The 25,136-nt window shown below is 40.2% G+C and overlaps 1 protein-coding gene across 1 annotated transcript in view; it reads left to right on the forward strand.

Annotated features, from left to right (window-relative positions):
• The first annotated feature begins 3,139 nt into the window (after positions 1 to 3,139).
• side (sidestep) overlaps positions 3,140 to 25,136 on the forward strand; it is a 1,669,326-nt gene continuing 1,647,329 nt past the window's right edge. Inside the window, exon 1 of the mRNA XM_067140964.2 lies at positions 3,140 to 3,731. Within this exon, the coding sequence (XP_066997065.2) occupies positions 3,611 to 3,731 (121 nt within the window). The 5' untranslated portion in view covers positions 3,140 to 3,610. The remainder of the gene's footprint in view (positions 3,732 to 25,136) is intronic.

Genomic DNA, 25,136 nt, shown 5'->3' on the forward strand with positions numbered 1-25,136 from the left:
TACGGTATGTAGACGATCGTGCGGAAGATTTAAGCTGTACATTGTAAGTTCACCCTTTTATTAGAACATGGCAACTTGATCAAATTTAAATTTACAGAATAGCGCCTCACCGGTAATAGAACAACGATGTACATGCATGTATACAAACGCAACGAAGCTCGTTGTTCTACGATTTGCAGGAAGTTTGAATCAACGTCATCTTTCAGATGTGTAAACACGCGTTCCAGCGTTCGTTAATCTACCACAATCTGTCTTGGCGTTTGGATACTTTTCCCTCCAGCGTAGAAACAATGCATTGATATTTAAAAATTTTACATTGTATATATTTTTATCGGAAGAACTTTTTGATCACAAGGACGTGATTTTGCATTATATTTCAGAATCCACGGAACCCCCAGTTTTACATTGGACCCAAACCACAGGAATGTGAATTTTAATTTCGGAAATCTCACATTTATTGGCCAGGATTCAAACTTCGGACGTCTCAGAGAGAAGCCAGTGCCAATTTTACTCGGGTATCACGTCTCCGGATGGATTAGAGGGATGATAGCTGGAACTTACTGAAATTTATGAGGTGAGCTATGCATTTTCCAGGCTTTCGAAACTCAAATTGTATTGGACTTGCAATTTTGGATATGATAGCATGGTCGTAGCTAAGAGACCTGTAAGTGTATGTGGAATTCAAAATACAGGGACATGACTTCATCTTTAGCAAGCTTTCATTCCATACCCTGAAGAGGAGTACGGCGGACCTTCTAGAGGTATAAGAACAAGGAGACTTGTAGAGAGGAGAAGGTGATTTGGGTAGCGCCGTGACCTACAGAAGAACCTCTCCCGGTATCTGCTTTAGTGCAGGAGATATGGGAAAATACGGCAAACAATCCTGAGGACAGCCGACGGTGGAACTAGCCCTTCCGCTACCAAAGGTTAGCCAAAACTAGCCACTATTAAGGCGAAGCCTACAGTATTCGATGCATGACTTTTCATTCGAAAAATCCCACAAGCATTGGCCGAACTGTGAGAATCCTGTGACAATGCCAGTCAGGTATTCTGATTTTAATCAATATTTTGTGACTGTTAGTTCAGAATGAAGTCAAGGAAGACGGGTTAGAGAGTACGCAGAGGAAAAAAATGAAATGGCGTATGGCTTTTAGTGCCGGGAGTGTCCGAGGACAAGTTCGGCTCGCCAAATGCAGGTCATTCGATTTGATGCCAGTAGGCGACCTGCGCGTCGTGATGAGGATGAAATGATGATGAAGACGACACATACACCCAGCCCCCGTGTCAGCGAAATTAACCAATTATGGTTAAAATTCCCGACCCTGCCGGGAATCGAACCCGGGACACCGGTGGTCAAACGCCAGCACGCTAACCATTTAGCTATGGAGCCGGACTGCGGAGAGGAAAATTGTAGCGTACGTAACTTTTATATCGTGATTGTATCCACGGAACCTCCAGTTTTACAAGGGACCCAAACCACATGAACGTGACTTTTAATTTGAGAAATTTCACATTTATTGGCCAGGATTCAAACTACGGGCGCCTGGGAGAGAAGCCAGTGCCAATGGTACTCGAGTATCACATCTCCGGGTGGATTAGAGAAATGAGAGCTGGAACTTGCTGGAATTTATGAGGTGAGCTATGCATTATTATTAATATTTATTTTGCTAGTGGCTTCACGCGCACCGACACAGATAGATCTTCTGGCGACGATGGGATAGGAAAGGCCTAAAAGTTGGAAGGAAGCCGCCGTGGCCTTAACTAAGGTACAGTCCTAGCATTTGCCTGGTGTGAATATGGGAAACCACGGAAAACTATCTTCAGGGCTGCCGACATTGGGATTCAAACCCACTATCTCCCGGATACAAGCTCACAGCCACGCGCCCCTAACCGTGCCGCCAATTCGCCCGGTAGCTATGCATTTTCCAGGCTTCACAAACCCAAATTGGATTGTACTTGCAATGTTGGATATGAAAAACTACTATAGTTCGCTAACCACATGCTGCATTTTGGAGCTTCAATTCGAGACATGTAATAGGTTTGGCTTAAGTTCTCATCGTCATCATCATCATCATCTGTTTACCCTCCAGGTTCGGTTTTTCCCTCGGACTTAGCGAGGGATCCCACCTCTACCGCCTCAAAGGCAGTGTCCTGGAGCTTCAGACTCTTGGTCGGGGGATACAACTGGGGAGTATGACCAGTACCTCGCCCAGGCGGCCTCACCTGCTATGCTGAACAGGGGCCTTGTGGAGGGATGGGAAGAGTGGAAGGGATAGGCAAGGAAGAGGGAAGGAAGCGGCCGTGGCCTTAAGTTAGGTACCATCCCGGCATTCGCCTAGAGGAGAAGTGGGAAACCACGGAAAACCACTTCCAGGATGGCTGAGGTGGTAATCGAACCCACCTCTACTCAGTTGACCTCCCGAGGCTGAGTGGACCCAGTTCCAGCCCTCGTACCACTTTTCAAATTTCGTGGCAGAGCCGGGAATCGAACCCGGGCCTCCGGGGGTGGCAGCTAATCACGCTAACCACTACACCACAGAGGCGGACTTGGCTTAAGTTCTACTGAATATATATAAAGAATGACTAAAGCCTATGTCAAAATCTTGCCTTATCTGATAGCTTCAACTGTTTTAAGAGTATAAAATAAAACATTACATTTTATACTGAGTGAAAGCCGAACTTCGTCAGCAAGGATTATGTACCCAATGAATTTACCTAGGCGTAAGTTGATTAAATGAATATGGATTAAGACAAGTGTCTGAGCTCCCGCTGATATTTTAGTATCTTGTCATAACACATAACACACCCCTTGCATCGCTCATTAAAAGGGACTATAACCCTTTCCTCCGCAGCCAGCCACCCACGCTGGACCATGTGTGCGCTGGCATATGTTTGTTGAGATCTGAGCCAGTTCATGAGAAGTAGCGTAGCATTCGTTGGTTGGCCTCTTAGAATAGCAATAATCTTCTATATGTAAATGAGTAGGAACGCATTTGTAAGGGAGCGTCTAGTTATAGATGACTTGTGCTAATACTTGGCATACCACTATTCTTTGAGGGAGTGTAACAAGATCCGTCATTCAGTAGCTAAGGTGAACTGCGCGGTGTGACATTATTTTAATAACAAGAAAAAAAAGGAAGAAGGAGTAGTGGCATAAGTAAGCTTATGTGTGTGTGTGTGTCATGTGCGCCTGATGCCAGCCTGCTCCCAAAATAGTTCCGTCAGACGGGTAAGAACATTCGAATAGGGAAGACGACTCGGGCTATGCGATGTAGTGTGGTGTGTAAATATGTGGATGTGTGGGCAACATTCATGCCGTAATTATAAATATTATTTTCGTGGTAAATCAGTGTCGGAGGAATTTCTTAAGGGCAGGGAAATAACTGATGTATTTCTGTGAAGATATGTTCGTAATTTAAACTATGAATGACAAAAAATATTCAAATACCTTGTCATCCATGTTAAATTGAAATGAGCTAGTTTGACAGCATGTAGAAACAGGCGTTTGTCGTCTTCGTTGTGGTGTCAAGTACAGTGTGTGGTGTCAACGTTTGCGTGTTTGTTTATCCAGTGGAAGTTATACAACCAACTGGCCTTTTTTTTTTCCAACATGTGGTGTATAGCATCAAAATCAAATGGTGTCAAACAACCTGGAGGTTTCATTTTATCTATCATCATATTCTATGCTGGCGGAGTTGTTGCAGACGATGCATTAGATTTTCAGAAGAGCCGTAAGTATGGGAAATACACACCATTATTTTGTTTTTATTTGTATATATACAGTGCATGTCCGGTCTAAAGTTGGTTTATTAATTAAGTGATACTCGTACACAATTCATTGCTCATTTAGGATATTACAAGCCCCTATTGCCTCCTACATATCATGAAATCGCCTTTTACTGACTATGATATTAGTGTATTAATATATATGTTTGTTTATGTTGGTATATTAATAAATCATAGAGTTCGCATCGATTTTAAAACAGAGGTACTTAATGAATGTTATAATACAATTAACTAATTTAGACATTAACAGTTTACGAACGCGATTAAGCCCGTCCTTCTTAACAGTGTACGAGGACATCAGGCCATTAACTTCATGAAATTATTAGACATTACGTGAAATATATTAAATGTGTAGCGTTACTCTCAGATCTATAATCTATTTCCTTCTTTGAACATTTTCAGATCAAGTAATATTCTATCTTTGTGCAAATTTACGCTATTACTTTCTAAATAAACATATAATTTCAGAAAGAGCAGAAGAGAAAACATAACACTGAAAAAAGATAGTAGAATAGACTCACAAGTGAAACGAGACCAACATAGTGTCTGTTTCTGAAGGTACGCACATCCAATATAAATTTACCTCCATCCCTTTGTTTACCACTTAATATTCGGAGATATTTCATAGCAGGATTGTAATATCGTGAAAATTCACGTAAACAAGATGTTGTTTAGAATGACTAACCCTGCTTTCAAAATTGATGACAGGCACCCACGTAAAGAAATATAATTTGGTGTAGTTTAAAACTAGCTCTTACCTAAGTATCGTTGTTCCACTTTTTGGTTCTCATGACCTCCTTTGTAGAATATGTATGTCTATATTTGGAACTTCCAATAATCAGGCTTATCACTAAATTTTTCACCACCAATCTCATAATAGTCAAAGAGCAATGTACCGATAATTTCCTTGCAAGGGCTATGTAACATTAGGTAAAGAAGGGTATGTAGATAATGTTCATAACTTCAACGTCATAGATTGGCAGCTGAAGAACAGCAATAACGTAATCGTTGTTAAGTGAGCATTCGACAAAGCTAAAACAGTACAACAATCCGAGTCCGTCTGAGCTCAAGTTGGTGCGTTAAATCCCAGTTCAGTCAGGTGGTATTTGAACTAAACTAACTAACCCCATGACACTACAGCCCTGAAGGGCCTTGGCCTACCAAGCGACCGCTTATCAGCTCCAATGCCTGCAGGTTACGAGGTGTCATGTGGTCAGCACGACGAATCCTCTGGGCCGCTTTCTCACCGTCAGATAGCTTCTCAATTTTAATCACATAGGCTGAGTGGACCTCGAACCAGCCCTAAGATTCAATTGAAATGCCGTATGGCTTTTAGTGCCGGGATATCCAGGGACGGGTTCGGCTCGCCAGGTGCAGGTCCTTATATTTGACGCCCGTAGGCGACCTGCGAGTCGTGATGAGGATGAAATGATGATGAAGACAACACATACATCCAGCCCCCGTACCGTAGGAATTAACCAATTAAGGTTAAAATACCCGACCCGGCCGGGAATCGAACCCGGGACCCTCTGAACCGAAGGCCAGTGCGCTGAACGTTCAGCCAACGAGTCGGACAAAGATTCAGTTTAAAATCCCTGACCTGGCTGGGAATCGAACCCGGGGCCTCCGGGTAAGAGGCGGGCACGCTAACAATACACCACGGGGCCGGCGGTATTTGAAGGGGATTAGATATAACGACCATGTTTCGGTAGATTTTCAAGCACATAAAAGAATTCTTGCAGGACAAAATTCCGGCACCGCGGTGTATCTGAAACCATAACATTAGTTAGTTGGAGTAAAATGCCAATACATTATGATTGCAATAATAATAGTAATAATAGCAATCTTGTCATAATACACCCCCCTTGTTTCGTTCATTAAAAGGGACTCTAACCTATTGTTCTTCTTCTTCTTCTTATTATTATTATTATCATCATCATTATTGCAATTGAATTTCTCTTTTAGCTCCTTGGCTGAATGGTCAGTGTAGTGGCCTTGGTTTTAGACGCAAATGAACATGATTCCCGGTAGGGCCAGGAAGTTTGGACGCATTCAATTACTCTAATTCAGAGGCTAGTTGTTTTTGATCGTCTTTTTTTTTACAGTTGGCTTAACGTCGCACCGACACAAATAGGTCATACGGCGACGATGGTAGAGGACGGGCCTAGGAGTTGGAAGGAAGCGGCCGTAGCCTTAATTAAGGTACAGCCCCAGCATTTGCCTGGTGTGAAAATGAGAATTCACAGAAAACTATCTTTAGGACTGCCGACTGTGGGAATCGAACCCAATATTTCCCGGATGCAAGCTCACAGCTGCGCTTTGGTCGTCTTCATACTTATTCTATACTTTCCCTACGTAGGAAAAATCACACTACCAACCATCACAGAAACACGCAGTCGTGTATAAATCACTCCACGTTGGTTTTTACGTCAGGGAGGGCTTCCGGTCGTAAAATCTCAGCCTACCGGGCGAGTTGGCCGTGCGCGTAGAGGCGCGCGGCTGTGAGCTTGCATCCGGGAGATAGTAGGTTCGAATCCCACTATCGGCAGCCCTGAAGATGGTTTTCCGTGGTTTCCCATTTTCACACCAGGCAAATGCTGGGGCTGTACCTTAATTAAGGCCACGGCCGCTTCCTTCCAACTCCTAGGCCTTTCCCATCCCATCGTCGCCATAAGACCTAACTGTGTCGGCGCGACGTAAAGCCCCTAGCAAAAAAAAAAAAATCTCAGCCTGCACACATCAGTACTGACCCCAGGTAATAAGAAGGAGTCCAGGAAAGAAGTAGAATCCGAGGTCTATTTTATACCCCAGTCAACGTTTGAAGCAGTCTTTCTATATAAATCCATTTTTATATTGTAAACTTATATTAGTAATCGGGCTGTTCATCGTTCTTTCTAAAGCCCTGTATTTGTGCCATCTGAGTACTGGGAACATCATGGTTACCAGTACTATGTAGCCGAGCTCAGTGGCTCAGAGGGTCGAGGCGCTGGCCTTCTGACCCCAGTTTGGCAGGTTCGACACCGGTTCAGTCCGGTGGTATTTCAAGATGCTCAAATACGTCAGCCTCCTGTCAGTAGATTTACTGGCACGTAAAAGAACTCCCGCAAGTCTAAATTCTGGCACATCGGCGTCTGTGAAAATCCATAAATGTAGTTGGTGGGACGTAAAGCAAATAGCATTATTATTATCAGTATTGTGTTCTTACGGCAAGACAATACAGTCCGATGACTCCGTTTTTGTTCGCTTCTGTGGTGTAGTGGTTAGTGTGATTAGCTGCCACCCCCGGAGGCCCGGGCTCGATTCCCGGCTCTGCCACGAAATTTGAAAAGTGGCACGAGGGGTGGAACAGGGTCCACTCAGCCTCGGGAGGACAACTGAGTAGAGGCGGGTTCGATTCCCACCTCAACCATCCTGGAAGTGGTTTTCCGTGGTTCCCCACTTCTCCTCCAGGTAAATGCCGGGATGATACCTAACTTAAGGCCACGGTCTCTTCCTTGTCTCTCCCTTCCAATCATTCCGTCCCCCACCAAGGCCCTTGTTCAGCATAGCAGGTGCGGCCACCCGGGGTGAGGTACTGGTCATCCTCCCCAGTTCCATCCCCTACCTAGAGTCTGAAGCTCCAGGACACTGCCCTTGAGGCGGTAGAGGTGGGATCCCTCGCAGAGTCCGAGGGAATAGTCAACCCTTGAGGGTAAGCAGGGGCATTACGGGGGGATGGGAATATTGGAAGGGATGGACAAGGAAGAGGGAAGGAGGCGGCCGTGTCCTTAAGGTAGGTACCATCCCGGCATTTGCCTGGAGGAGAAGTGGGAAACCAGGGAAAACCACTTCCAGGATGGCTGAGTTGGGAATCTAACCCACCTCTACTCAATTGACCTCCCGAGGCTGAGTGGACCCCGTTCCAGCCCTCGTACCACTTTTCAAATTTCGTGGCAGAGCCGGGAATCGAACCCGGTCCTCCGGGGATGGCCGCAAATCACACTAACCACTACACCACGGTGGCGGACTAAAATATTTCCTAAGGCGTTAAATGAGGTTAGCTCCGGAATTGAAATTATTCATCCCTCCAAAACCGTTTAACGTACAAAGTTGTTATTTTACAACAATGTTATTCATTCTTTTATATCATAAGTGCCAAGTGATATAGTTCAAAATGTTTTAATAGTAAGAGTTTTACGTTCCACTAACTACTTTTATGCTTTTGGAGACACGGAGGTGCCTGAATTTTGTCCCGCGCGAGTTCTTTAACGTGCCGGTAAATCTACCGACATGAGGCTGACGTATTTGAGCATCTTCAAGTACCATCGGACTGAGCCAGGATCGAACATGCCAACTTGAGCTTAGAAACCCATCGCCTCAACCATTTGAGCCACTCGGCCTGGGTTCAAAATATGTCTCCCCTAAGGAGTTTAGATGGTGGTTGACTCTGTATATCACAATATTCATTTTTCCAAAAACGTTTCACGTACGAATTGATATTGTACATGAAGGTTGGTATTCTATATCCTAAATGTTAAATAAGAAACATTTAAGACATTCTACCCGTAAACCAAAATATGCATGTGCTCATTAGGCCACTGTTCGACGTACGAAGTCAAAATATCACAGGTTGGTCGTATCTAGGCCCTAGCTGTTGAATAGCAAAATGTTATAAAAAATTCCAGTTGTATGGAGTTGAAACGAGTGTTAGATCCAGAAATAAATATTAATTCCTCCAAAACTGTATGGCGCACGAACTGAGGGTGTTTTATAGGCCAGCCGACGGTGGACTCTCCAAATCTTTGGAAGATAACTTTAAATTAAAAGCCATATCAAAGCACTGGGTATCTTGCTTTTACTGTATAAGGGAACACTGAAGATACATTTGAACAAATACATCTGCATGTATCTAATTTGATACACTATGTGTTTATATGTAAGTACTGTAAAAATTTGTTAAAAATAGAATAAAAACTGAAGAAGTTTCAAAATACAGTCATAATTCCCGTTAATATTTTCCACAGAAAAGACTTCGGATTGCCCGCCTCTGTGGTGTAGTGGATAGTGTAATTATCTTTCACCAGCGGAGGCACGGGTTCGATTCCCGGCTCTGGAATGATATTTGTAAAGTGGTACAAGGGCTGGAACGGGATTCACTCAGCCTCGGGTGGATAACTGAGTAGAGACCGATTCCGATTTCAGTCATACTGGAAGTATTGCTCCATGGTTTCCCCGCTTCTCCTTCAGGCAAATGCCGGGATGGTACCTAATTTAAGGCCTCGGCTGCTTACTCACTCTTCCTTGTCTATCCCTTCCGATCTTCCCATCCCCAAAAGGCCCCAGTTCAGCATAGAATGTGAGACCACCTGGCCGACGTACTGGTCCTCCTATCTGGTTGTATTCCCCCGACCCACGGTCTCACGGGCCAGGGCACTGCCCTTGAGGCGGTCGAGATATGTTCGCTGAGTCCGAGGGCAAAACAAGTCCTGGAGGGTAAACGGATTAAGAAAAAAGAAGAAAGAAAGAATTGGAATTTATTTACAGAAAGGGTGAAGTTTGGAATCAGTACAAAGTTAATTATCGGATTGTATGAATTCAGCGTTGTTATAAACAGGTACAAGGAACTTTAGAGACATTATTTATTAAGGCCTGCTTTAATAATGACGTACACAACTGTCATTCTCAAGGGGTCAATCTATATATATAAAATAACTTGTCCTGACTGACTGACTGACTGACTGACTGATTCATCATCGCCCAGCCAAAACTACTGGACATAAAGAAATTAAATTTTGGGGATATATTCATATTAAGATGTAGGTGCTAGCTAAGAGAGGATTTTTTGATATTCCGTCGCTAAGGGGATGAAAAGGGGGGTGAAATTTTAAAAAGAGTGTATCTATATCTCAAAACTTTAAAAGTTTACAGATGTAAAAATTGGTATTTAGAATCTTCTTTTAAAATAAGGATACAAGTATTTTTTTGTTTTCTGAAAACCCCAATAGGAGGGGTGAAAAAGGGTGAAAATGGGGGAAAATGGGTTGAATGCCTTCAATCAGGATACCGGTACTTATATCTCAGAAACTGAAGATATTACAGACCTGAAAATTGGTACTTTTGATCTCTTTTAAAAATAAAGAAACACATATTTTTTGTTTTTGGAAAATCCAATTAATGGGAGGGTGAAAAGGGGGTGAATTTTTAAAATGAGTGAATCTCTATCTCCAAACTTTTAAAGTTTGCAGATGTAAAAACTGGTATTTAGAATCTTCATTAAAAATAAAGAAACACGTATTTTTTTGTTTTCGGAAAATCGCAATAGGAGGAGTGAAAAGGGGTGGAAAATGGGTTGAATGCCTTTAATGAGGTTACTTATATCTCAGAAACTGAAGATATTACAGACCTGAAAATCGGTGTTTGGGATCTCCTTTAAAAATAAAGAAACACGTATTTTTTTGTTTCTGGAAAATCCAATTAAGGGAGGGGGTGAAAAGGGGGTAATATTTTAAAATGAGTGTATCTATATCTCAAAACTTTTAAAGGTTATAGATGTGAAAATTGGTATTTAGAATCTCCTTTAAAAATAAAGAAACACGTATATTTTGTTTTCGGAAAATCCAATTAATGGCGGTTAAACAGGAGTGACAAATTGGGGTGAATTTTTGAAAGACTATATCTACAGAATATCTTGGAAACGTAAAATGTTACAGACGTAAAAGGTGGGTGTTTGGAATCTCCTGTAAATGTAAAGAAACATAGGTGATTTGTTTTTGGAAACTCCACTTAAGGGGAACTCAAAAGGGGTGAAATTTTGAAATGAGAAGTTTTACAGTATATCTAAAAAACTTAACATGTTACAGAAGTGAAAAATGGTATTTTTTATCTCTATTAAACATAAAGAAACGTGTATTTTTAGTTTTCGGAAATATCACCTGGGTGGAGGGGGGGGGGTTAAAGTGACTGAAAATGGTCTTGAATTCTTTTAATTAGGCTACTGATATATAAAAAAATGAAGATTTTACTGACGTGAAATTTGATATTTTCAATCTGATTTAAAAGTAAAAATACACGTATTCTCTTAAAATCCAATGAAGCGGGGGGGGGGGGTGAAAGAATTGAAAAATTAATTGGCTTAATTGTATGAGAATACATGCATCTAACAAAAACTAAAGTTATTACAGATGTGAAAATTCGTGTTTGGATCTCCTTTAAAAACAAAGAAAAACGCGTTTTGGGAGGGAAACCATCTTGGAGGGCGGGAGTGTAAAGGAGTTGAATTCCTTTCATGAGGACACATAAATCAAAAACTGAAGAAGTTAGAGTCGTGATAATTGGTATTTAGAAGATCCTTTACTATTAAAGAAACAAGTATTTTTTTCGGAAAGTTCACTTAGGGGGGGGGGGAGTAGTGTGAAATGAAGTGAAAAAAGTAAATTACTTTTATGGGGATACTTATATCTCAAAACTGAAGGTAATTTTTTTGCTAGGGGCTTTACGTCGCACCGACACAGATAGGTCTTATGGCGACGATGGGATAGGAAAGGCCTAGGAGTTGGAAGGAAGCGGCCGTGGCCTTAATTAAGGTACAGCCCAGCATTTGCCTGGTGTGAAAATGGGAAACCACGGAAAACCATCTTCAGGGCTGCCGATAGTGGGATTCGAACCTACTATCTCCCGGATGCATAAACTGAAGGTAATAGACGTGAACATTGGTGTTTGGAATCTCCCTTAAACATAAAGAAACAAGCCTTCTTTTCATTTCTTTTTGTGGGGGGGGGTTGGCGGTAAATAAACTTAACGGCGGTGGGGTGTAGAAGGAGGTGAGACCAATTGATTTTACTGTTATTAATGTACTTACAAGGATCCTCCATTGCTCAGGCGGCACCGCGCCGGCCTCTCAAAGCTGGGTTCCGTGGTTCAAATCCCGGTCACTCCATGTGACATTCGTGCTGGACAAAACGGAGGCGGGACAGGTTTTTCTCCGGATACTCCGGTTTTCCCTGTCATCAGCCATTCCAGCAACACATAATATAATAATAATAATAATGTTCCGGACCGTCGTCAAATGTGCGGACCGCGCTGGCAACGGCTCCTGGATGGGTAATGACTAAGAATGCAGTCCGGCCGCGGGTTCAGTGCCGCCAAATCACCCAATATGACACCACGCCGGATCTCCTGAAGGATTTTATCCATATTAAAAATGATGAAAGGAAAAGATGGCAAAGATTTACGGACCAAACTGACCAGGAGGAATACCTGAGCCTAGCCCGGGAAGTACGAAATCGATTGCTGGAAAGGAATATTGAAAAATGGGAGGAAACGTGCTGTAAAATAATAGAAAACGAGTCAGATCGCGAATTTCGGCGGATTATATATCTAAAACAATAAGCATTCAATTATAAATTTCAGTATAATACCGTAGCGAAGCACGGGTATCTTGCTAGTTAGGTATATGTGTATTCAATATTTCTGATATTACTTCACGATGCCCCTTTCTCTTCCTTCAGAAACAGATGTAAGTAGTTGGGCTGAGAGAGGTGAAAGTGACTAATCTCTATCTCTTCTTTGAGCTTCTTTTCCACTAATTTTTTCAACTCAGTAAACAGACCACTAAATTTCTTGCTTATCATGAGCGAGATTTGTCAGAAGTTAGATCATCGTTCTTCAAGCTGGCAGGCTCGTCGTCGGAATCGACCCATCATAGGAATAATGTCCTCTGTGTCACTGATACAACCTTGTTTGCGCCTTTAATATCAGGCGTTATTACCTCTAGTCTTCTATTTTATGTAAAGATATCCTTGACAAAATCTATGTGAAAACGTATGTAATTTTTCTTTTTTACTATTTGCTTTACGTCGCACCGTCACAGATATGTCTTATGGCGACGATGGGACAGGAAAGGTCTAGGAATGGGAAGGAAGTGGAATGGGAAACCACGGAAAACCATCTTCAGAGTTGCCGACAGTGGGGTTCGAACGCACTATCTCCCGAATGCGAGTTCACAGCTGCGCGTCCCTAACCGCACGGCCAACTCGCCCGGTGAAAACGTATGTTAACAAGTAAAGTGCTTCCTACCGTGGTGAAGCCTGTCTGAGGATAAGGATTAGTAACTAAGAGGAAAATTTATTTCATACCTACAACATTGGTTCTCACTTAAACATTGGTTAACAGTCAGACGACCGAGCTCGATAGCTGCAGTCGCTTAAGTGCAGCCAGTATCCTGTATTCGGGAGATAGTAGGTTCGAACCCCACTGTCGTCAGCCCTGAAAATGGTTTTCCGTGGTTTCCCATTTTCACATCAGGCAAATGCTGGGGCTGTACCTTAATTAAGGCCACGGCCGCTTCCTTCCCATTCCTAGCCCTTCCCTGCCCCATCGTCGCCACAAGACCTATCTGTGTCGGTGCGACGTAAAGCAACTAGCAAAAAAAAAAGGAAAAAAAAACACAGTCAGACGCTTGCTTTTGGTGCGAGCAAAGTACAAATTTTCTTTAAACTTAATGCTGAATAACAGCTTTTGAAGTCCTTACTTTAAATACTATAGCTCATGTAAAATGTAGATATACTCCATCAAGGTCTGAAAAATATTCTCCGTGATATACAAATTGAATAGAAACTTTTACCTCAGTACGGAGATGGAATTTATTCTATCCTCTCCTTAACATTGTTTCTACTGAGATATAGGTCGTGCCAGAACGATTTATGGAAAGCCAATTCGCACATTCATAAATTAGTTTAAAGTGAAAATGTCATTTTCAAAGAAAGATATTATAACTTATTTTAACCTACTTCATTTCCGTGAATGTCTTCACGTTGTGGTCTAGACATCGTTCACAACAGCGTACCTGGAGCGATTTGCAAAATATGCAGACGTCCATTCCAATTTCACAAGATATCATGAATTAAAAAAGAAGGGATAGCTCAGCAGATAACCTCATTCTCAATAGCAACAACGGAGGGTCATCGATTACTTAGGCCACAGTATTTGCGTATAATATATACTTATAACTGGCATATGTTGAACCAAGAAGTCAACTTCTAATCGTTATTTTCTGATGTTCCTCATTATTACAAGCAGCACATATGAGATACGGTAAATGAAATTATTAATTTGCCAAAAGGAATTAAGTATATTGATATGTTCAACGATAAAACTCTACTATCAATAAGTATCTCAGTCAAGGGATCGCAATTGTCTTGAAGATGACTTTCCTGGTATTTCATGAGCCGAGTATGTCCTTTAAATAATAAATCTGTGACCATAAAAACACAGGAATATTAGTATAATATTCTCATTCCATCCGCGGATAAATGAATTTGTTTTGAAGTTTTAGTGAGCAGTAACATTTACACTGATGTTCCCGAAAAGTTTCTGTGAACTCACATACTTATCGTACACAATTCCTATGTACTTCAAGGGCAGTTCAGTTCTATCTGTGTCATTCGGAATTCTGAGACGGTAAACGCGATGTCAGTCATAAAACTTTACTATTATGACACACATTACATTCAGTTGTTGAAATGATATACACATATTCAAACTTTACAAGTAGTCCAGTTATCATTGGAATCATTCTGATGGTTATACGATCAAGCAAATCGTACTTAAATGCAATACATTTGTGAGTAATACCATACTGGGCGTTACCATGCTGCATGGTGCGTTTTAGGTACTCAAGGTTAAATCATCAATCCCAAGGTTTCTTAATATTCTGTACATGTTTGGATTGCCATTGTTGCCTTAAGATGGCTAAGTGCGTATTTATAAACAGATGTAATATTTCTTGATTTTTACTATGTTATCTACAACAAAACGATCAAACTAATCGTTTTACGTACTACTAATGCTGATATTGTACTCAGTATTGAAGAAGAGGTAGTAGTATTTGTGGTTCAAAGAGTTCACACTGTAAATTGGGCACACTAAGTTTTAGGATTGTCCTTTCTTAAGCAGAACACAGAGATGACGTACCACTAATTATCTTAAATTCCACTACGTTGAAACTTTTTGCTAAGCTTTTCTAAAACATTGTTAAATTTTTGATTCGAAGAAATAGATTTTTATTTACATATCCCTGGTTCCAGTTGCAAGATTTCTTTTTTCCCACGTTTGATATGACATATTTGGTTGAAATTTTTATTTCTAAATGTTTGTTTCCTGATGAAAGCTTAATTCTTATACTTTAAGGAAATATATGGTTTTTACGAATTTCGTAAATAAATATGCTCAGAAAAATTATTTAAAAGGATCAGTGTGCCCATGTCTCAGTCTGATGTGGACTTGGCACTGCTGCACAGAGAACATGGTTCCTTTCGAATTTTTACATTAATGTTTGGTGCTCGTTGTTGCAGAATATCTCTCTACAGATGGCGCAAAATGCGCATTTTTTGTTTGTAGCAATAATGGTAATGGCATTATCCATCGTTACCGTAATTACATGCTCTGAGTGAAAATATTGTGAAGTTTCCTGTTTACTTTTGTGCTTTTGGGTGTCAATTAAAAAAAATTGTGTCAAATTTCCCTTTGGAGAAATGAAATGACCATACAGATGTCTTTCAATAAATGAAATTCAAATTGATAACGATTTGCACCAAATGGATCCCTTTCGAGAAACATCTGTTTGGAATTTGGAGTCGAGAAATGTAGTTACCCATAAATACTTCGCATCGCAGACTGCAAGATCACATCGACCATCTATACTCTAACGGTCTTCTGTGATAATATGTTTCCCAGCCTTGGCCGTCCATGAATACTTCACATAACAGCCTGCGCAGTTGCCAGGTAACATCGCGTCACACGTATCGTATCGCTAATTTCGTGACGAAAATTTTCAGAAGCCCCGCAGCCATAAGGCATATTTATGTCAAAACGTTGTTTCCGTGGTAACCGGTATATGATACCTATGCTATATGAGCAACTTTGTATAATTTGATTGCCAATAAAGACAGGCCTTCCCATCACAGGTGCCCTATAAGAACAGCCAATTGGTGTTCGTACCAACGAGCCAAAGCTTACAATCAATCAGACAGTTGTTATAAACATAAAGCAGCAAAACCACTAGACGTCCTATATGCAAAAAATCCTGTCCATGAGAGCATCTGTTGTCCAAAAATGCTATCAAAATGTCTTCATGGTTTGATTCAAAATACCATTGAGTCATTCAGCGCTACGATACGTAAGCGGTGTGGAAGTAAGGCAAGTGTGGGGCTGACCAATCTTAAATTGGGTGTCATGGATGCTGTTTAACGCTTTAAATAGTGAAACAAGTTTAAAATAGAGGTTTAGAAAGGAATGAAGTTAGTACCTGGTAGTTACTCAGCCAGGAGTGTCACAGGCAGATGAGACGCTTGTACGCAGAAGTCAGTTTCAGAACACTGCTAAACACAAACAGCGAAGGAGGTACCACAGGGGAAGAAGAACGCTGAAAAAGGAAAATAAACTCAAAAAGGAAGATCCCACCTATGCATTCAGGTGGAAGTAAAGAGGTCTACTCATAACGCAGATGTTAAACTTAATTTAACCAAAAACTAAGAGGTGTGTGTTTTTACAGGTTCGTACAACAGTATGTCAAGTTCAAATTCAGCTATCTACCTCAACAAAGGCGAAAATTAAAGATTAAGGATTAAAGATTAAAGATTTGGAAAGCCCTGTTATAAAACTGAGACATATATTGTTCCTGTCCCGGGCTCGGCAAAGTGCTGAGTATAAAATTTGATTTCACAAATAAGTATTTGGATGGAAATCTTCCGGATGAGGAACTTCGGAAATAAATCACGGGCATCGAAGTCCCATCTTCCATACTTTCACTGGCACAACAGCTACGCTCAAGCGCATATGGGTCAATGGTCTGTTCGTAAGAAAGTGGGCACTTAATCTAACTATATTGAAAGTAGGATGCTCTAAACATAATAAAGACGAGAACACTATCCTCCTGAATAAGAAGAATGGTCTTTTCCCAATTCAAAACATAATCTTAATAACTGATCGAGTCACATGAAAAATCGATACACACTAGAAAATGCCATGTTATTAAATACAAAAAAAACAACACAATCATATAGGAAATGCCGCCAAATGTCTTGTCAGTATTTATCACTTCTGAATATCATGTGGCATTCCCAAATCAAAATATTAACACCGGACACATATATCTTGCACTTATTTCTCAACAAGGATCTGTCACTTTGTCTAATATCGGCACCCGCATGTATACACTACATTGATACCTAACAGCACACAAATTATACAGAAATAAAAAATCCATTCCCGTGATAACAACAATATTCTTTAACACATCGTAGTATTAAGATATTTCATAAAATGCAATTCCACACATTTACCCAATCATGAAAATCATGCCGTCGCTTATCGCTAAAAATATCTACTTTATAACATCTATATATTAAAAAAAATAGTTTTGTCTGTACATTGCTCAGAATTTAAAAAGAACGGTATTTCTGTATCAGTCATGTCCACACTAACAAGGAAATACACTTTTTACTTTTCCGTAATGTCTGTCTGTCTGTCTGTCTGTCTGTCTGTCTGTCTGTCTGTCTGTCTGTCTGTCTGTCTGTCTGTCTGTCTGTCTGTCTGTCTGTCTGTCTGTCTGTCTGTACACGCATCACGAGAAAACGACCGAAGAGAATTAATGAAAATCGGTATACAAAATCGGGTAATAAGTCGCTATAATCTAGGCTATAAATAATTTTATTCACGCTGACTGAAATGGTAGTTTAGGGGAAGGCTAAAGTTTAAATTTTCAAATATGTTATTAGTGGTCGTATCTTAATGAAAATTGGTATACAAATCGCGGAATAAGTCGCTATAATCTAGGCTATAAATAATTTTACTCACGTTGACTGAAATGGTAGTTTAGAGGAAGGTCTAAAATTTAATTTTCAAATATTTGTTTTTAATGGTCGTATCTTAACGAAAATCGGTAGGTGAAGTCAAGAAATAAGCCGAAACAATCTAGACCATAAATAATTGTATTCACGCTGAGAAAATGGTGGTTTAGGGCAAGGCCTACAATGGTATTCTCAAATATTTATGTCATTAATGGTCGTATCTTAACGAAAATCGGCATGCGAATTCGGGGAATAAGTCGCTATAATCTAGGTCATAAATAATTTGATTCACGCTGAATGAAATTGTAGTTTAGGTGTAGGCCTAAAATTGAATTCCCAAATAATTATGTTATTAGTGGTCGTATCGATAAATACTACATAACTAAATGTATATACTATTATATTTCCGATCATTTATGTCATACATTGTTACCATACCGGCTATGATCAGAAATATTCATGAATTTGGATTTTTTTACTAAGTCCATACCAGCGCCGAGTCACGAGAAAATTAATAGAGAGGATTTAATGAAAATCGGTATGTAAAGTCGGAGAATAAGGAACTACAGTCTACGCTATAAATAATGTTATAAGGCGCCCTAAGATCACAGAGTCGAAAGAAAAGTAAATGTGAAGGCCCACAATATAGGAAGCTCATAAAATTGATCAACAATGTTACATTGACCACTGTTTGTTGTGATGTGCTTTGTCTTCTGTTGCCACTTATCTCCGATAGTTAGGATTACTGTTGTGTACCGAGTATTTTTTTAAAATTTGCCTTACGTTACACCGACACAGTTAGGTCTTATGGCGACGATGGGATAGGAAAGGGCTATGAGTGTGAAGGAAGCGGCCTTGCCCTTAATTAAGGTATAGCCCCAGCATTTGCCTGGTGTGAAAATGGAAATGCACGGAATAACATCTTCAAGGCTGCCGACAGTAGTGTCCGAATCCACTATCACCTACACGCAAGATCACAGCTGCACGCCCCTAACCACACGGCCAACTCGCCAAGTCGCATGAGTTTAACATTCTGCCCAATGATTGGCGGTAGTTAGCTGGGGAGTTAGGCAACTTTCTTCTTTAGCATGCCGTTCCTCTGTTTCATAAATTTTCCTATACTACTGGTACATAACACACGGGTTCATCATAGCATTCGAGCTATTGAGTCCCTACACTGAGGCACTGATTGGAATTAGAATTGTGCGTATTTAACGGAACAATGGCAGATAAGTGTTCACGGCTGTCTGCGGCCTGGTCATTCCAGCTCTGGAACTTTGGACTGTTAGACCCGCACCGTAGTACTATTCGTTAAAAGTGAGAAAATGTGGAGATTTTCATTTGACCGAATATTTTATATGATAACATTTCTTTTAATCACTACATTCTTACTGACGTTTTTGTAGTGACCTATATTGACTTCAGTTAGGAAAGCCACAAAGTCAGTCTTTCTGAGAATTCCGTAGCGAAGCACGGGTACATCAGCTAGTTAATTTATAATCACATTATCGGATATACGCATTTCTCCGGGGCCACTATCCTATTCTACTATATTACAAAGCAGACACACACACACAGTGTGGATTGCCTGTAAATCACCATAAATCACCATACACGGATATAATACATAAATATAAACACATGAAGAATGAAGCAATCACCTGTAAAAACATCAACACAAATATATCATTCATACTTTAATGCCTTCTGGAACTATGACCCTTTACAGGTATCGTGGTGTCGATCCAAGGACGTCGATACCAAGCGGGTACCGAACCATGTAGACTGACTTCGAGATGCACCCTGAAATCCCTATTCAGATCTCACTTGACTACAATATTGGGAGGATTACTTCACCTATCGAATCATGAAACATACAACGTTGATGGTACAAGTTATTGCCACGTAAATATGTAATACGGTGCGAAAGTGAGGGAAACATCTTACGTGAATTTTTGCGAGCATTGTGACAGACATAACGGGCCAGCCGCGAAGGCTCGGTCGCTTTACCCTCTTGTTCTATATTCTGAAGGCCATAAATCTTTCTCTAAGAAGCAGCCTGTCCTCGTCAGCTTGGTACATACTTACTTTCACTTCCTCCCAGACGTAATTCTTATTTCAATTCTCTCTCTCTCTTTTCTCCAGGCAAATAATCATTTATGGCTACCTTCAATATCATTTTATCTCACTGCGTCAATCATATCATTATGGGTTCAGTCCTCATCATCATCATTATTATTATTATTATTATTATTATTATTATTGTTATATTCTTAATCTGTCATCTTAAGCACTTTCACATCTACCGTTTCGCCTTTCACTTCACACACGTGTATCTCAAATCTACGTTTTTTATGCATTAAGATGATCCTAAGTCGACAGGTAATTTAATTAGCATAACGATCATCCGCGTAGCGATATGGATCATTGATTGCTTCTCGAGCCATTATCTTCTTCTTATTCCAGTTGTGGGCATTCTTAAGGTTACAAGGGGTTAGCTGGACACTTGCACTAAAGTCGTGAAACATTTGAATAACATATATTTGAAAAATTACGAAAACCCCTTCAACTAATTGAGCTTGGAATGGATTATGAAGTCTACTGAATTGTCAATTCCATCGTTACGAATGCTTCATCCAAACATAAAACACTATGGGACCTTAAACACTAATACATGCACAAATCCACTGAATAAAATTTGTGATTAACCCATAGCCACAGAGGAAACACAAATAAATTCAGACTAATAAAGAAACTTTACCCCATTGAAACACGCATATTGCGTCACCTACACGTTATCAAAATGCATGCTGAAAATATCTACATTGTACAGAGTTAATTTTTAATGCGACCCTTATGATTTTCATGCTTAGGAGTATCATGGAATGTACTTATCATTGCTGCTTATATCCGTGCTATAATCAGAGGGTACCCTTAGGTATTTAAGCACCCATCACTGGCCCCTCGTTAGCAGATAGTTCTAGGTTCAGCTACTTCGGGGTTGTATCCCTGGTGTCTTGATCGGCAATTTCCTACTGTTGGATGATCTGGATGGTCCCTGATTGAAATAATTCAGGCACACTGGCGCGTTCTAGTAGAGTATAATCCAATAATGCAGGCACACTGGCGCGATCTGGTAGAATCCTGGATTCGACGAGTACTCACACACATGTGGACAAATGGGAAACTGGTTATTGAAGCACTATCTACACGCCTTCAAATGACATAATATGGCTAGACCCACTCATAGGCTCCAATGGACTACCCGAGTAGCGGTTGCAGCCTCTGAAGATCACTACTCGATTCTCCTCTGTTATAAAACTTCACAATTACTGGTACTTATTATTCCTACGTTAGCGTCACTTGTTCACATAGGCAGCACTTCCTGGCTAATCTAAATGGTTAGGATGAACGTCTCCTATTACTGCACACGCCTCAATCACGGCACAATAATTATTGGTGTTCTATAATCAATAGCTCAGTACGTCTTGGCGATTATTGGAATTTACCCGTTCTTTGAAATTGTTCATGTGAGCCAGTACTGACATTACTAGTCTGCATCCCCTTAATATATATTGGGATTATAATCGCATATGTCCACACACCACAATTATTATTTTACAGAAGAAAAATGTGATTATATTATAAACGTGTATCAGTCTAACATGAAATATACCATTGTCTAACACAATTATTTAGGACACCGAATAACACAGAGTATTACTGAGTAGCTCTGAATCACGCCAAATGAGCAACACTGGTTCACAATGAATGACAGTCTGAATAAGGAATGAGTACAGAATGGATACTAATGGGTGGCCTGCTCTTCCTTTATAGGAAATACGGGTCGTCGGCTATGGAGAGGGTAAACTCCACCCACAGGGCCCAAATTGCTGCGTTGAAAATGATCCCTCAGAGTCGTATGAATATTAATTTTATAGATCTTGACTTCTTTTTACTGATCTATTTCCATGTAAATCGCATCGCTGAATCTCTGGTAATCTTATAAGCTTTCTCTCGGAATTCAACGCGTGGAATAGTATGAAGTGGACTCCCTTATCTCTCTCTAGATAAGCGCGAATACAGATGTTTCCTATCACCACACCTCTGGCTAATGTGCGTCATTACTAATACGTTCGTGAAGTAATACATCTTCTTACATTATTAAATATTATAAATTATCCTGATTTCTATGAGTCCTTACTGGTAGATTTCTAAGGCTTGCACCAAATTTTTATTATTATTATTATTATTATTATTATTATTATTATTATTGGACGCGCAGAAATAGTGAGTTGCATCCATGAATATATAGGGAAATCGCTGGTAATATGCAGTTCTCAATTTAAAATCCTGTAAAATTAACTCCGCTTCTTGACATACGCGGTCTTTTAATTTGGCGTGCTGTTTCTTTCTCGCTCGCTGGAGAGAGCGTAATTTCAAGGCTTCGCTGTACTGGGAGCTTTCTCCCTCTGTACGCGTAATTAGAGCTTCACCCTTCGGGCTAGCACAGCACCACTCGTATCCCGAACTGGGTGTAAACTGCTCTTTATGACCAAATGTGTCGTAGAATGACGCGGAAAACGACACACCTGACTTACTGGACCTCATAACATGCCTGTTAGCATGATGTTGAACGGTTACAATATCTCCATCCGAAAATTGATTAGTGGGAGAAAAAATTGTATAATTTTGTGTTTTCGAAGGAATATGCTACATTTCATGGAATAATGGTGACACACTATCACATTTAATAATGATCATCACGAACACTAATGCTAATTTAATGTGAAAGATACATTAAAATGCATGCATATTACTAGTTGCTAGGTGATCTCAAACAAACGCCATGTTTTAAATAAAAACCTTTTCGGAAACTTCTTAAATTTTAAATTGAGCATTCTGATGGCACAGCTATCTTTGTTTACTTTCCAGTTAACCACTAATAACATGTTTAAAAGGTTTGGGGTAAAATTGTGGAATCTTTTCAAAACGTACATGAATAAGTGAACAACAAATATAAATCATGAAAATAATAAGCATACTACAAATAAAAATGGGGGGAAATTCGGTGTTCGGTCATAGTCACTCAATAAGAGAATGAAGGCATGGTATTGTATGTTTCCTGTATTTAATATTTTATCAGACTATTTTTTTTTTTTGCTATGGGCTTTACGTCGCACCGACACAGATAGGTCTTACGGCGACGATGGGATAGGAAAGGCCTAGGAGTTGGAAGGAAGCGGCCGTGGCCTTAATTAAGGTACAGCCCCAGCATTTGCCTGGTGTGAAAATGGGAAACCACGGAAAACCATTTTCAGGGCTGCCGATAGTGGGGTTCGAACCTACTATCTCCCGGATGCAAGCTCACAGCCGCGCGCCTCTACGCGCACGGCCAACTCGCCCGGTAGACTTTATTTTAATTATTATCAAAACATAATTCATCTCGCGGTTATATGCAAACTCTGTGGATACCCACAACAAACATTGTACCTGTAGGTTCAATTGTTTACCTGCGAAGAACTACATTTCTAAATTAGGGATCAGAATCTCACCGATTTTTGGAAGTGACCTTCTTTTATGCATTTATGAACTAAAAATGAGCAACGGTACTGAGGGAAGAATGAAAGATTTTATCAGTACCGTTGCCGTTAGCACTGCCTCATTTCATACTTCTGCATGTAAAATGTTCACATACCATATCCACGAAGACAGCTGCCAGGCGTTCAACCTCAAAGTGGCAGCAAATATTTCTGTGTATCACATTCCCAAATAGCAAGGTATATCACAAACTACTCGCATCGCTCGAGTTTCAGCTTACTGTATGAGTTCGTAACACAGAGATTTCGCATACGACTCCACTAGAAAACATCGTCACTCCTGTGCCAAAACCTCGAATGTGACAATGCTCTTCCTATCCATTATTTCCCTTAAGACTGGTCACGTCTCACAGCCACATATTGATATACAGTCAGTCGGAACAATTTTTGTTTCGTTCATTTTCCTATGAGCATGTGGAAAGGAAAATTAAATATGTCATGCAAACATATATTCCTACAGTACCGTAGAGTAAAGTCTTATGGCGACGATGGTATAGGAAAGGGCTGGGAGTGCGAAAGAAGCCGCCGTGGCCTTAAGAAAGTTCCAGCCCCAGCATTTGTCTGGTGTAAAAATGGGAAACCTCGGAAAACCATCTTCAGGGCTGCCGACAGTGGGGTCCCAACCGGCTATCGCCCGGACGTAAGCTCACAGCTGCGCAACCATCACCGCAGGGCCAAATCGCCCGGTGGATTATAAATAAATAAAGGAATTAATATTAATAACAACATTAACTAAACACTTCTTGTTTTTTCACAAATATTTCATACCGATTATAGGAGGGGAAATATAGCCTAATATTAATTGACTTGTGTGTCACTCCATGCTTTATGTATGACCCAAGGCCTCTCCTTGATCCACGTCAACAATGAATTAAATATCGAGAACTTAAGAGGTAGGGTTTTGAAACAAATTTCATATTAAACAACAGCAATGGACTGATAGTGTGAAGTAAGTACTGCTTCAAACGGAAATTGCTATTCTTGAATTTTCAAGCAATTCTTGAGAATTTCAATACTCCCCTTTCCATACAAAAGGAATCACACGCAAGGAAAGATGCTTATGTTCAATACTTTCAATTTTAGAAAATATTACCTGTAGTATTGATGTTGGAGTACTCAAATTTGGACCAACATCGATAGCTGACAGTTCATGCAATTACGGTGAAGAGTTTAAAAAATATTAAGTCCCTCTTAGACCATTAAACTACTTTATAATGGTTACTGTCCTATAATGCATGTGAGGATATTTTATTTTCAGTGTGGGTGAGTGTAATATAATATTGGATCTTGACTGATTGACTGAAAGTATCGATTAAATTTTACCAGGGCCGATATCAAGTCAAATCAAATTTCTTCTTAGTAGCGTTAACCAATCAATTAGCATGTGTATACATTTCTAATTTGCTATTCGATGGAATTTTAATTCTCTGGGATTTTTCTTTTTGTTTTATACAGTGATTTGTTGTCTCATATTACATATCTCAATATCAGCTGAATTAATGAGAATCTAATACAATGAAGATTTTATAGCCTCCAACCTTCTAGTTAAAAACATTGCCTAAACTAAGAGAAAAAATCTTGCTATGGCCACAAATTGCGAAACCTTCCTTCGCTAGCTTGTTATACCCATCTGCCGCGAACGAATATCAAACTCTGTGAGTTTAACTTTCAACTTTCCCCTTATCGTAATAGTGTTTAACGTTTTACGCCTCCGCTCTCCTCTCCCCCGCGATTTTGCTTGTCTTTGTTATTATTTCAGGGCATTAAGCCAGCGGCATCTCAACTGGCCACCGTTGGCAATCGAATTACTTCTTTTACAACACTATTTTTTATAATCGCATATAATATACGTTAACCTAAATATGCCGAAAGCTACAACTCATATCGCACACACAATGTCTCTTGATTACTTAACGGCTTATTA

This window comes from Anabrus simplex, chromosome 2, assembly GCF_040414725.1.
Source record: "Anabrus simplex isolate iqAnaSimp1 chromosome 2, ASM4041472v1, whole genome shotgun sequence".
Lineage (NCBI taxonomy): Eukaryota > Metazoa > Arthropoda > Insecta > Orthoptera > Tettigoniidae > Anabrus > Anabrus simplex.